Source organism: Ursus americanus, chromosome 2 (genome assembly GCF_024610735.1).
Source record: "Ursus americanus isolate L20-20 chromosome 2, mUrsAme1.1.p, whole genome shotgun sequence".
NCBI classification, from domain to species: Eukaryota; Metazoa; Chordata; class Mammalia; order Carnivora; family Ursidae; genus Ursus; species Ursus americanus.
In genome coordinates this window covers 83,319,900-83,334,522 of record NC_142128.1, presented here as the reverse complement: position 1 = coordinate 83,334,522, position 14,623 = coordinate 83,319,900, and the positions used below count along the sequence as shown (strand labels likewise).

Sequence of the window (14,623 nt, the reverse complement as noted above, 5' to 3'; positions counted from 1 at the left end):
CTGAGAGGATAAAGATCTAAAGTAAAAATGTTTACTTCTGGATGATGAGCTCTTGAGTGGGTTTTGCTTTTAAAATTTACTCTATTTTCTAATTATCCCCCTAGTGGACACACACTACTTTTATAGTTAGAAAAAAGTAGTTAAAAAATAATCTTCGAATTCTCATAATTCTTAGCTCATTGAAAATATTCACAGGACAGGCACTTTGTGTGGGAGAACACTGCTTAACATGGAAGAGGACTAATGAATGTTTAAATATTCTCAGACTGTATGCCACTTGATACCCTATGAAGAAAGTGCTCCACTTATCCCTTGAATAATTTATCTCCTTTCTCTTGATTTTCTGTGCTTCAATAACTGTTTTACATACCATCCCATAGTGAATAAATACAAGGCAAGGTTCACCGGTAAAACATCATTTTTTGTCTACACCTAGAGATCTACCTTTCCACATATGGCTTCACTATTCCTTTCTTTACTATTCTATAGTATAGTGGTAAGGTTAGGAGTCATGGTTTAAGCCATTCTGTTTTATTCTAATCCATAATAACTCTCAGCTTGTGCTCTATGACTTGAGATAACACATATAAACCAGGAACAGAAAAATTTAGGTAACGACCTCATGTGTTTCCTATAAATGGCTACCAAGTGGGAGAAAAAGAAAAAGATAAAAAGATACAATAGTGATATTACTACAAAAATTACTAATGCTGTCTCAGATTGCCTTAACAGAATACTATGTATTTTTTAACATTTTTTTTCCTTTTAAAGATTTTATTTATTTGGGGAGGGCATGCACAAGCGGGGCAGGAGGGCAGAGGGAGAAGTAGACTCCCCACTGAGCAGGGAACCCTGTCGCGTGGCTGGATCCTAGGACCCTGCAATCATGACCTGAGCCGAAGGCAGAGACTTAACCGACTGAGCTGCCCGGGTGCCCCTGAAGTACTATGTATTATTAAAAACAATATTAAGAATATTAAAAATTGGGGCGCCTGGGTGGCACAGCAGTTAAGCGTCTGCCTTCGGCTCAGGGCGTGATCCCGGCGTTATGGGATCGAGCCCCACATCAGGCTCCTCTGCTATGAGCCTGCTTCTTCCTCTCCCACTCCCTCTGCTTGTGTTCCCTCTCTCACTGGCTGTCTCTATCTCTGTAGAATAAATAAAATCTTAAAAAAAAAAATAAAAATAAAATAAAAAAAGAACACTTTCGGGCCCTTCTTTAAAAAAAAAAAAAGAATATTAAAAATTATATTCTACAATGACCAGTCAGTATGCTAAGGCCCATCTTTTATATTCCAGGTAGGATGTCAATGCATTCAAATGTGGTTAACTGCCTGTCTTCAGGGCAGAACTCTAGATGTTTATAAGACAAAGCAAACATACTGGAACCCCACAGAATTTTTTAAACTTTTAAAGACATTACAGGAAAAAGGTATCAGACACTGATTTTGAGACAAACACTAGGACAAAGACTTATTATGACAGTTCAGAGTTATTTGTCCAAAATCAGAACACAAGCTACATTCCCACACAGATGGAAATGTTCGAGTGTAAGTGACCACCTCTTATGAACATTCTACCCAGAGAACAAAGATGGAATAATTCTCTGATGTATCTTTCAACTCCATGATTCTATCACTTTATGAAGGAATATAAATAAAAGAGGACTAATAGAGAAGTGAAAGCTGTTTTCATATGCAAGGAAGTAAAGTAACATTTGGCCCACCATTCCACCCTGTAATTCACTGCTTACATTTGTTATAGCCTATATATCGAAATCTGTGCATTTCACAGATAAAACCACTAGAAATGTCCAAATTATCTGAGAAGGGACACAAACTAGTAAGCAAATTATACAAAGTTTAAGACTAATACAAAAAGCCTATTTTGTCTAGAACACAGAAAAGCCGTTTTTGGCTAGATTAACTTGGCTTTGACATTTATTAGGTGGCTAGTGAAAAAAACACCTCACTTGAGCAGGAAGTGATTTTATTCTACTCATGACATGTAAACAACTTCTGAGTGAGAACACAGGTTTTCAGCTCATCTGCTGAATTCTGCATCTCTTCCTATGTGACAACTTTTTTTGAGATTAAAAGTGTAGAGTGATAGTAAGGAGGGAGGGCAGAGCAGAGCTCAAGACTCCTCTTCTGAATAATATACCTCCTACAAGACAGGTAAGCATTAAGAGCATGGATATTAACAAAAAACCAAACAACAAAAAAAAAGAGCAAGGGCATTTTATTGGTTACCGTACTTGGGGCTGGTACTTTCACTATGAGGCAAAGGATTCATAGCCAGTTTTGCAAGTGGGAAGGACAATCAAAAAACATTTGGAGAAGAAAGCTAAGGGTCCTTTCCCAGAAAAATGTAGACCTATCATATTTTTAGCCTAAGACAGCACTGATTTTAAATGCAACACTCATCCCTTCAGTAATTTTTTTTAGGCCAAAAACCCAACTGTCATATCAAACATAGATACCGGTTATAAGATCTACCACAATTTCAGAAATTTTAAAAATGTATGTATACATATAAATGCACAGGCACAAATAATTTTTGCTATTTTGAGGTTCACTACTTCTCCCCAAGGATCAATTTTGTGTCCCAGGTTAAGAATCCCTAAGTCAAGGTCTGAGGCAGCCTGGTATCTGGTTTCTATGCAATGGTCTCCTTCTAGGTGCCAGGAAGTACAGGGTTAGAGCTGATGGGAACTGCTTTAACCTGAGAAGGCTTGGAAGAGCTAATTAGCTTTTCCCTAAGCTCTGGAACAAACTCACAGGCATCACTTATTGCTGTTAAGGTAATACAATGCAGTAGTTAAGAAAAAAGAATCCTAAAGGCAAATTGGTTTTGAATCCCAGTTTCACTACTTCCTGTGTTAATAACTTGGGCAATTTATTTAACTCTTTGTACCTTCATTTATAGAAGGAGAAATACTATATAAAATAGTATGTACATCTTAGAGTCATAATAAACTTCACAAGTTTAAAAAATACCAACTGTTTAAAACAGAACCTGGTATACTTTAAGCATTCAGTTAGAGTCAAACATTAACTGTTTTGTTAGCTTGCCTACTCCTGCTCTGAGTATTACGGTAAGATGGAGAGGACCAAGACTTGCATGTGAACTTGGGGAGAATGTATTCTTAGTCTTGTCTGATTCTAGGCCCAAAGACTCCCTCTAGCCCAGACAAAAAGAATCGCTCACATGGTTCAATTCAGCTTATCAGTGAAGGAGATGAGAACAAGACTTAAATTCTTCCTCTTCTTTTTTTTTTTTTTTTAATTTTAAAGAGCTTAATGTGGCTACAAGGGGGAGTTAATCGAAGAATTAGAAATAGCCTGGCCTCTAGGTGTTTCCACCTCTCAAACTCTATCCACACGAAACACATACCTTGTAAGCTGGCTTACTACTTACCTGAGTTACTACAATATTACACTCTGCTGCTCGGTCATTCTGGATGAAGTCATCTAGAATAAACTGTGGAACTTGTGTGGTTTTACCACATCCAGTAGCGCCTCGGATAATGACAACCGAATTTTGACTAATTGCTTCCAAGATTTCACTTTCAAATTTCTTCACAGGCAGCAACTCTCTCTCCTGTAAGATCTTTTTTTTTTTTTTTTTTTTTTTTTTTAAGAGAGAGAGAGAGAGAGAGGAGGGGAGGGGCAGAGGGAGAGAATCTTAAGTAGATTTCCATACTGAGCACAGAGCCTGACACGGGGCTCAATCTCACGACCCTGAGATCATGACCCGAACTGAAACCAAGAGTCGGATGGCCAACCAGGTGAGCCACCCAGGCACCCCTAAGATCTGTTTTAGGAAAGCTCCACCACAAAGTTTTACCAACATATACATTAGAAACAACGGTCTTAATCCTAAAAAAATTTCCCATCTCTATAAAAACATTCCTTTCCACTGGCTTCATACTCAATATATTTTTTCATAAAACAATGTACACATTTGTATCTCTAACAGAACTGTCCCTCTTCACTGAGTTTCTGAAGAATCTACCTTGTGGCCTTGTCCAACCTCTTGTTTTCCTTTCTCCCTGAACATTCCATATACATTCCCCTTCTTACAACATTTTAATGTTGTTTTACTCAAAAAAGTAGTGAAAAATGCTAAAAAAAAAAAAAAAAAAAAAAAAAAAAAAGTCTGGAACCTCTCCATTTACATTAACTAAGAATCCCAGGCCCTTAACTCAAAACAATTATCCTTAGACATAAGTACAATTAGAGGTTTGGTAAATACTTCTGGATCCACCTCCTAGAAAGGGCAAAATATATTATTCACTGTTCTTTTGCCCATACCCAGAAAGTTCTAAAGCTCTGGGCACAATATGTCTAAATACTTCACTGACTTACTGCTGGCAAATCGTGATCCTGTTCCAGTTGGTACATTAACTCATTCTTGAGGTCCATGCTTATTTGTTCTGGAGTAGCCTGTGAAATGAGAAGGCGACAAGCAAAAGCACATAACTTAGCTTCAAATTGAAAACATTTTTTAAAATCTGGGCATCTTAATGAAATATATTAAAAATAAAACACAAAGAGTCTGAGCTCAAAAACAATGCTGCACTCACATAAGCCAGAGGCCCCTCATCAATGTTGCTACTAGTCCAAGGATTCCAATTGGATTGTGGAGGTGACCAAGGAACCACACCCATTTGGTTTTGTCGCTGGGATGGCTCAAAGTGAGCCAATTTGCCAAGATTCAGTACGACAGGCATAAAAGGATCATCAGGCTATTAAAAAATAAGAAAAACAAAAAAAAACACCAATACCAGTTGCTTGTCAGACTAGAAATTTTCAATACAAAGGTGTACTAAATTAACTGTATGCTTACTGGGGGCACGATCTCAAGATTTAGCTCCTGAATGATGTTTTGCAGCTGATGTTCTAAATCTTGTGAGAGGTTAACTTTGTAAGGCTCCACCTACAGAAAAAAGGATAGCCATGAAAATTATGTACCACACACATGAACACTACTCAAATCTACTACAGCAGGGTTAAGAGCATATAGTCTACAATATTCCTAAAGCCAACAATGAGTCAGTTCCTCATCGTGAAAGAATGATGATTATTTACTCATTGTCCACTCTGAACACAGTATCATGCCAGACAGATGATCAGCAGGGCCATTTCCATTTCTTAAGGTAAGATTCCAAGAACTATGAATTAAACTTCTTTAACCAGATACCAATCAAAAGCTAAATTAAATCTTACAATATCCCTCTGGGCTACTAAGTCTAAAGACTCACTGTCTCTCCTTCTTTCTTCTTTGTAAGTCCAGAGTAAGCTTCAATTACTCCAAGATGGTAGAGTTGTCTGACAAGTGACAGGGCACAGGACTGTGCTGCCAGTTTTTTATTTGATCCATGTTCACGTGCAAAAATCCCTATAATTTAAGTTCAGGATTACTAAAGATGAAAGGATAAATCATCCGAGTAAAGAAACATCTCAATATAGGCAACTAGGGGCTTGGGTACAAAAGTCCCCCTAAAACACAGAGTATGTTATAGACTCTTTCTTTTTCATGTTAACTGCTAACCAAAAGCAATTCCATTAACAGCACATCAATTAAATAACTACCTTGATTACAGGCAGATACTAAGACACAGACAAATCATTATAAAAGCAGTAAACCGATTTCAACCAAGTTGTCATTATTAATATCATTTGGTGTTAAAACAAAGAAAGAAAACGTAGTTTAACTTTTGAAAAGCAAAACAAAGAAAGAAATGAAAATGGGTCCAAAGTGGTTACTGAGACCCGGAGTTGGCAATCTTCTACAAAGAATCAAATAATAGTTTAGGCTTGGCAGGCCACATAGTGTCTGTCACAGCCACTCAACTCTGCCTAGCCTGAAAGCATCCATAGACAACACATAAACTAGGGTTTTACAAACTATGGGGCCAAGAACTAAAAATGGCTTGTACGTTTTTAAAGTGTTGTAAAAATAAGACAAAAATAACAATGGGTGATATACGTGACCTGCAAAGCTTAAAATATTTACGATCCGGGCTTTTATCAAAGTTTGGTAGCCCCTGACATAAACAAACGAGTGTAACTATGTTCTAATAAAATTTTGTTTATACAACAGGTAGTGGGCTGTATTTGGCCAGAGGCCTATAATTTGCTGATCCTAGCACAAGGCCGAAGCCAGAAACTACTCAAATTCTTAAAGAAAATGCCAATAAAGTTTCTCCTCCTCCAGATATCATTCAGCTTTAGGAGATGACATAAGGTAAGGAAGGGGCACAGATACCCTTAGGCCTACTAGCCAATTTAGTCAAATTAATTCTGAAGGTCAGATCAACGGCACAACAAGCTGGACTGCCTTTATCCTCTTCCCTTAACATCCCATCTACTCAAAGTCTAACTTGTTTTTAAAGTCTAGGATAAAAAAATTCAACACCATCTCTTTCTGATTCATTTGAAGGTTTGATTTTATGAGGAAAGTCTTTCATGTACTATAAATTCAAATCCTTAATGTTAGCTGCAGAATTCACAAACTGAAAAGACTCTTAGGCCATTTCTCTCAATATGCAGATTAAGTTAATGGGGTCCCAGCAATGTTAGTAACAAAACCAGTAAGCTAGTTCCTTACTTTCAAGCATAACACACTGTTTGCTTTAAACTTACTCAGAATAGAGAATACACAATTATATCTTTGCCTTTTCACTTCCTTTATGAATACCCCCAATCCATTCCTGTTTCCTCAGGATAACTTTTTCACCTCTTCTTGATGTTATGACTCTTAAATGCTACACATCCACGTTGGGGCTTCAAATGCTGTCATCTACTCTAATCTACTCTACTTTCTAAATTTCACCTAACTACCTGAACAAATTTATGTAGAAAGATTAAAAAATATATATTTTAAAGCTCATGACTGGCAGACTCCTAAGTAGCCTCACTACCATCTCTTACCCTTTGAAATATAATACTAGCATGATCTTTTTTTCTTACCTGCAAACTGGGAAACTGGGCCCTCTATATAATTACTAATATTCTAAAATACCCAGGATGCTACCTTCCAATTAATACTCTTTCAATTAATAAACATTATATATATATATATATATATATGGCTGAAGACTTTAATGTATTACTCCACTATATAAAACTCAGTATCAGGGAAGCAGTAACACTTACTTCTGCCCAGCTGCTTGATATAAATGGTCATTTCTGCAATAAAGCTCCTGTAACAACACATACAAACAAGGTTAGGAATTTTACTGTTAGAAATTACTAAAACCAGGACTCCCAAATCAGGCAGGCTTTCCAACTGCTTAGGCAAGTCACAGCAAAAAACCACTGTAAACACTTATTTCTGTTCAATCCTAGAACGAATCAAGTATATGTAAACTTCAAATAATGTAGAACATGGTACAAGACAACTATAATCAAAGCTGACAAGCCAACTGTTCATGAAAAGAAAATGTTAAGGTTTTAGATTCTGTGTTTACTTACTCCAAAGGTTGCAGTCTCAATAGCTAGAACACATTCAATGAAAAGGAATTTTCCATTTAGCCTGGGGCCAAGAAATAACACTGGCCCCAAATTCTTTAAATTATAGTTGTGATTATTTTAAGATTGCTTTGCAAGGGTCACCCACTAATGACTTCAATCTGTTAAGCTAAGCTAAATATATGCACGCATGCACACATACACATGAACATACAAACACTATGCATGTATCTGTGGCTCCTGAGGCAGGGGTCTGGTATCTGCCTGCAGTTGGAAGCAGCCCTTGATAACAAAAAACTTAGCTTATTTATATCACACTTATTTAAACCAGGGAACAAAGTATTTTTGGAAATTAGAGCTCAAATCACTAGCAGATTCTAGGGGATGAATTTAGGTTTCAATAAAGCAAAGACTGTCCTTTGAAAACTATATGCTTTCTGATCCTTCCACTGCTCAGGTACATTCTAGCCTTGACTTTGTGCTGTGAATAAAAGGTTAGGGAAGGCTTAAGAAAAAAATAAATGTTAGACTCCTTCCTATACCTCTTGTGAACTGACCTTCAGGCACAGCGGCTTCAGGGGTCAAAGGCCACTGGCTTTCAGGGGAACAACATCCACCCTTTCATTAATGACACCGATGCCAGTATGTTTCTCAGCCAGGCTTAAAGTCAGCACTCAATCTCATTCTCCTCCACCTAGGGGGAACAGCGACACCAGAAATCAGTTTACAATAGTTTTCCATGTGATTGCTTAGTTCAGCCTAAGCAGCAGCACATGTGTGTATGAACACAGACCTCTGGTGTTGCTGTCTGTTATGCCTTTAAATAAAGGACATACAAGGAGATGCTGTCCTAGCTCCCCCAATTGTCTCTGCCTCCCTCATTGTTATATCCTGAATTCTTGAATTCTATCAGGAGACAAATGATAAGATATTGGTATCAAAACATGTTTACAACAACAACCTTCAGACACATTTATTTGTTCTTAAAGTCACTGAGTGCTACTAATAATCTCAATCAGTTCAGAAGGACAAAATATTAAAGAAAAATCAACAAATGGATCCTTTATAACCTCCGAGGGTTTTAAAAAATGTGATGTCAAATTAAGTATCTAAGAATTCAGGACTGAACAAACAGGAAGCAGGGGGAGCCATGCTCTAAACATCATTTTGACCACAATGTCAAAGTTTTATTTTAGTAATAATTATTTTAGGATTACTAGATGCATCGAAGGGAGAACACTCTGATTTTCAAGGAAAATACTTTTAATGTATTTTGAATAATTTATTTCATATAAATAAAGGACAGCAAATTAAATCATCCAGAAGGTTTCCACTAGCCTTCTTTCTCTTCCAATAAAAATTACAGTGCCCCCAGAAGTGTCTAATCCAGATGAGCCTTCCTGGGAGTAATAATTACTACACCCTGGAATGCTCTCAGGAAGAATAGCAAGCAGGCTGAGAAACATACTGTCAACTGTTACAACAACCTCCCTTTATGTTCAGTTTTATATATTTAACAGAATAAAAATAAGCTAATTTAACTCACATACAAAGACCAAAGCTACCCTTCAGCTTTACAATAAGCCCTTAAACACCTCAACAGGACTCTTAAGAGCTGGCAACTTTCAAAGCTAAAGGAAAATTTGGATCTAGATGTAATGGAGTCTACCTGAGACTCTGGAACTCAGTCTAACCTGACCCATTAAAGAAATAATCCTTATAACACCTTTAACAATACCACAGTGAATAAACTCACCACCTCGGGCTGCTTTTTAAATGAGGGACAAACCACCGCTTGTGGCTGATTTTTGCCTCTCAGATAGAAATGAGAACCTCAGAAGTCTAGCAACACAAACAGCAGATTTTTGCAGAACTTCTAAAATCCTCCTCCTAAATGAAAAATCATGGTAAACTACTAATTACAAATCAATGATAATTTTTCTTATGCAAAGTATCTTCTTTTCACAATTCATTGCTAATCCACAAACTAAATCAGATAAAACAAATACAAAAATAGAACAATGACTATACAAAACAGCCCTAACTTACTATAGAAGGAAAAGAATGAAACAAGCAAACCTGTTGTGATCAGGACCCACTTGGGTGTACTTATATTCTCCTTGGATCTTTTCCTTTTGGAAATACTGGTTCAGACGAGCCTTAGCATTTTCTAATGTCCAGTTTCCATGAAGCCCAGCATTTAAATCCACTTCTTCTGACTCTAAAGTCTGTTGAATCAATGGTAATTAAATTTGGCTGCATTAATTTTAGTTTAGTTATGCATATTTAAGGTACAGAAATTTGTAACAATATCTTCTTTGTACCATCCTATATGCAAAAACTGTTTTTAATGCTTCTATTCCTAGACAAAATTGAGAATTAGTTTTTACTGCATCTGCTGATCCTATTGTATAAACAAGCTATTAGTTAATGTACTGTGTATTTAAATTATTTCCTAAGAAACCTTAACAAATTTTCTTGTGTTGGCTTTAATACTTTAAATATATTATTAGGTGGAAAAATAAGCTTTTCTAAGAAGACATTTTTGAGTGCTCACGAAATGAGGTTTACTAAGGTAATTACATTTCCTGTAAAACGGAGGACACATTCTACCACCAGAAAAATAATGTTTTGTTTCATAGGCAATTCTAGTGACCAGATTTAATGGGTAGCTTAGGTTTATGCTGTCTTGTGTGAACGAGCAGCCTCAAACAATGACTTAAAAGAATCACCAAATTAAGTTGTGAATATCTTAAATCTTGCAGTGAACCAAGTACTGATAATCCTGGGTATGTGACAAAGGGTGACATGATAGCCTTACCGCTTGTACTTCTTGTTCTTCCTTTCTTGAATAATAATCCTTCAAGTTGGCTCCTCGATCCCAGGTGGGCCCAGGAGGACCATAGCCAGAGGCTCCAATTCCAGAATTATTTTCTATAAGAAATGAAAATTATTATTCTCTTAAGGAATTGAACTGTAGGAAGATCCTAAGTATTTTAAAGAGTATTTTTAGATTTTGGCATTCTGTAACTACAAAGCCAAAGTTTCAATTATTTGGAAATGTGCCCCAAATCTTAATGACTTACTTGAAAAGTGTTTCATGATTGAAATATAGGTCTAAATTGATAATCCCAAGGCTGGTATGTAGAGGAGAGCTACTAGCAATGATCATAAGTGACTGACAATCTAGCATACATTTTCAGTTGATTAAACTTGGTAACTGATTAAATTTGTTCAAACTGCCTCTTTTTTTTTTTTTTTTTTTTTTGCTAAATATGACCTTGAGAGAAACCTGTTAGCACTAGTGATGGGGATAAGGAGAAGCTGAAAAGGTATAACAAAGTGCTGAATCTTGGTAAGAAAGCAGAGTAACTAAAGATACCTAATACTGCCTGATTATTAACTCTACTAAGTCTATGACATGCTTTTTAAAAAATTTATTCCTCACAACAATCTTATGAAAGAAATATTACTGTTATTCTCATTTCATAAATACCAGATCTAAGACTTAAGTAACTTGACCAAGATCCTAGTTAATCTATCCTATACTGGGGCAGACCAATAGAAGTTTTTTTTTCCCCCTCTCAATTTTATTTATTTGACAAAGAGACAGAAAGACAGAGAGAGAGAAAGCAGGGGGAGGGGCAGAGGGAGAGGGAGAAGCTCAGCAAGGAGCCTGATGTGGGGCTCAATCCCAGGGTCCTGGGATCATGACCAGAGCTGAAGGCAGATGCTTAACCAACTGAGCCACCCAGGCGCCCCTAAAAGCTTTGATAATATACAGAATTCAGTAACACCTTGGATCCATAAGGTATAAGTCTACAATCTATTTGGTAGGAATGAGTTAGAAACAAGAAAGGGCAATAAATAAGACCCTTCAATCAAATGTTCTAGGCTGTGCAAAATCTATCCAGAAATAAAAATTAGTGGGGCGCCTGGGTGACACAGCGGTTAAGCGTCTGCCTTCGGCTCAGGGCGTGATCCCGGCGTTATGGGATCGAGCCCCACATCAGGCTCCTCTGCTGGGAGCCTGCTTCTTCCTCTCCCACTCCCCCTGCTTGTGTTCCCTCTCTCGCTGGCTGTCTCTATCTCTGTTAAATAAATAAATAAAATCTTTAAAAAAAAAAAAAAGAAATAAAAATTAGTAGCTAATGAAAGCAAGGAATTAGCCTGTATCACACTTCGTAAGAGAAATCACGGGTGGTATTGGTAAATTTATGAAGGGCCTGGGTTGTCTCAACATTATGAATTCACTGTAGTTATCTTTCTATCCAAACGAGAAAAGAGAAGATCAAGAAGGATCATGTGTATCTTATCACGTCATACACACACACTCAAGTCCCTTACCTGCCTTAAGAGCCAAATGTGGAGGAAGAGGCCCTCCCATGGTTGTTGGTAAACCTCCACCCGTAGTTGCTGCGGTGTCAGGTATATCAGTAAGTGGGGGTGGAGGAGGTGCTACCTGCAAGAGGAAAAGTCAAGGCAGGGTCAGTATTTTACCCTCACAGGGACTAGTAAATTTTTTTATACTTAAAGGAGGCCCATGTGTCACCCCTTCCTAATTCCACAATATTAACATCTTTGTTTTCAATGTTTATAAAACTATTATGTTCTTGGTTGAAGCAGAAAAGAATAAACGTAGTAAAAATTACTCGTTAATTCTCCACAGGAGATTTTATATGTATTGTGTAAACAAATACAGTTTTTCCACAAAACGTGGGATCGGTTTATGGTATATAGTTAATTTTTTTCCACTTAGCAGCTTTATAAGTACATTCCACATTCAAGAAGTATCTGTTAGGAACCTTCTATAGAGTAGACACTGTTCTGGGTACTGAGGATAACATGAACAAAAAAAAAGAGACAGCTGTTCTGTACTTAGAGCTATATTCAAATAGCTATATTCTAATTCTTACAGAGCTAAATAATGAATAAATACATAATATGTCAAGTATGATACAATACTATAGAAAAAAATGAAGGAGAAAAGAAAAACAGGGACTGTGGGAGATCACTATTTAAATAAAGTGAACTGGCAAAGCCACATTCATAAGTGAAAAGAGATAAGGAACAAGTGAGGAGAACAACAAAGAGTATGGGGAGGAGACATTTTCAGAGAATGTCACGTTCCAAGATGTAAAATATCTTATGTACATCTACTTTTTCTTTTAAAGATTTGAGAGAGAGCACGCTAGACCGAGTGCGTGCACGAGCAGGGGGGAGGGGCAGGGAGAGAGGGAGAAGCAGACGCCCGGCTCAGCAGGGAGCCTGAGGCAGGGCTCAATCGGAGGACCCTGGGATCATGACCTGAGCTGAAGGCAGACGCTGAGCCACCCAGGTGCCCCACATCTTCTAGTTCTTTAAAGATTAATAATTTACATTCATTTTAATGACTGACTACTCCATTGTATGGATGTAGTAGATATAACTAGCAATACCATGCTGATGAACATTTAGCTTGTAGCCAATCTTAAATTATAAAACAATACTGCCATAAACCCTTTGTACTTTGGCTTATTCTTCTCAGGTAAGATTTGCTTAAGTGAAATTCCTGGGTCAAAGGCATCAACTTTTTTTTTTTTTTTTTAAGATTTTATTCATTTGTCAGAAAGAGAGAGAAGAGAGTACAAGCAGCAGGAGCAGCAGGCAGAGGGAGAAGCAGGCTCCCTGCTGAACAGGGAGCCCGATGCAGGGTTCGATCCCAGGACCCTGGGATCATGACCTGAGCCGAAGATAGCTGCTTAATTAAGTGAGCCACCCAGGTGTCCCAGGATCAACATTTTAAAAAGCACCATAGTGCATTACTGAAAGGTTGGACTTCCATACATGCACCTGCACTATATATCTGACAATCTATTTTCTCACATCCTCTCCAATTCTAGGAATTACAGCAAGTGTTTTACATCTTTACCAATATTAGCTTAGTTTTTTGTTATAGCAACCTATTATTTTAATTTACAATTTTCTCTGCCTATTCTATCTGGATATTCACTGATCTCATTAATTTCTAAGAAGTTAACATTTCAGTGCTACTCACTTCACTCTTTCTCATACAAGTTGCAAATAATTTTTGTTGTCCTTTTCCTTTTTTCACTTTGTAAATGCTTACCACCCAAAAAGTTATTTTGTTTTTGTTTCTGTAATCAAATCTAGTTTCTGCCTGTGATATCCTCCATAAAATGGCCTTTCCTGTCCAAGACCTATTCAGCATTATTTTCATCTATTTCATTTTGGAGATAGTATCATGTAAATATAGTTACTATAATCTTACAATAATTAAAATTCTTTATTAATATATGGACCAGCTACTACTTCTAACTTATTAAAATTCTTCTTGGCTATTTGTCAACAATTATTTTTCCTAATTAATTTTTAAGATTTTATTTATTTATTTGAGAGAGTGAGCGAGAGAGAGAGAAGGTGCAGGGTGGAGGGAGAGGGAGAAGCAGACTCCTCGCTGAGCAGGGAGTCTGATGCGGGGCTCCATCCCAGGACCCTGGGATCCTGACCTGAGCTGAAGGCAGATGCTTGACCATCTGAGCCACCCAGGTGCCCCAAGAAAAAAATATTTTAAAGCAGCAAGACAGTTATATACAAGGGAAACCCCACAAGACTATTAGGGAATTTTTCACCAAAACTTTGGCAGCCAGTAGAGAATCGCATGATAGATTTAAAGTGCAAAAAATGAAACGCTGTAGTAAGTATGACAACATATACATAAAACACTGGGGGGAAGAGGAGTAAAGAATGGGTTTGAACTTAAGTGACCATCAACTTAATATAGACTGCTATATGCAGAAGATGTTATACACAACCTAATGGTAGCCACAAACTGAAACCAACGAGTAGATATGCAAAGAATAGAGAGAAAGCAATCCAAGTATATCACAATCACAGAAGAAACCCAGCAAACCATGAAAGAAAGAGAAGAATCAGAGAATACTACAAAAACAACCACAAAACAAGTAAAAAAAAAAATGGTGATAAATACATATCTATCACAATTACTTGGGCTCAATGTTCCAATCAAAAGAGGGTGACAGAGTGGCTTAAAAAACAAGACTCATATGCTGCCTATGAGAGACTCACTTCAGACTGAAAGACACCTGCAGACTTAAAGTGAAGGGATGAAGAAATATTTAGAT

General features: G+C 37.1%; 1 protein-coding gene across 2 annotated transcripts in view; it reads right to left on the bottom strand.

Annotated features, from left to right (window-relative positions):
• Window positions 1-14,623, bottom strand: part of DHX9 (DExH-box helicase 9) — a 64,093-nt gene that overhangs the window by 30,634 nt on the left and 18,836 nt on the right. The window contains exons 4-12 of one of the 2 annotated variants that reach the window (XM_045811294.2): window positions 11,826-11,940; window positions 10,300-10,412; window positions 9,558-9,706; window positions 7,164-7,210; window positions 5,267-5,403; window positions 4,852-4,941; window positions 4,589-4,750; window positions 4,371-4,448; window positions 3,421-3,612 (exon numbers count right to left, since the gene is read on the bottom strand). In XM_045811294.2, the coding sequence (XP_045667250.1) occupies window positions 3,421-3,612; window positions 4,371-4,448; window positions 4,589-4,750; window positions 4,852-4,941; window positions 5,267-5,403; window positions 7,164-7,210; window positions 9,558-9,706; window positions 10,300-10,412; window positions 11,826-11,940 (1,083 nt within the window). Of the gene's footprint in view, window positions 1-3,420; window positions 3,613-4,370; window positions 4,449-4,588; window positions 4,751-4,851; window positions 4,942-5,266; window positions 5,404-7,163; window positions 7,211-8,035; window positions 8,168-9,557; window positions 9,707-10,299; window positions 10,413-11,825; window positions 11,941-14,623 lie in introns of those variants that run through there. The other variant, XM_045811295.2, reaches the window with a different exon arrangement.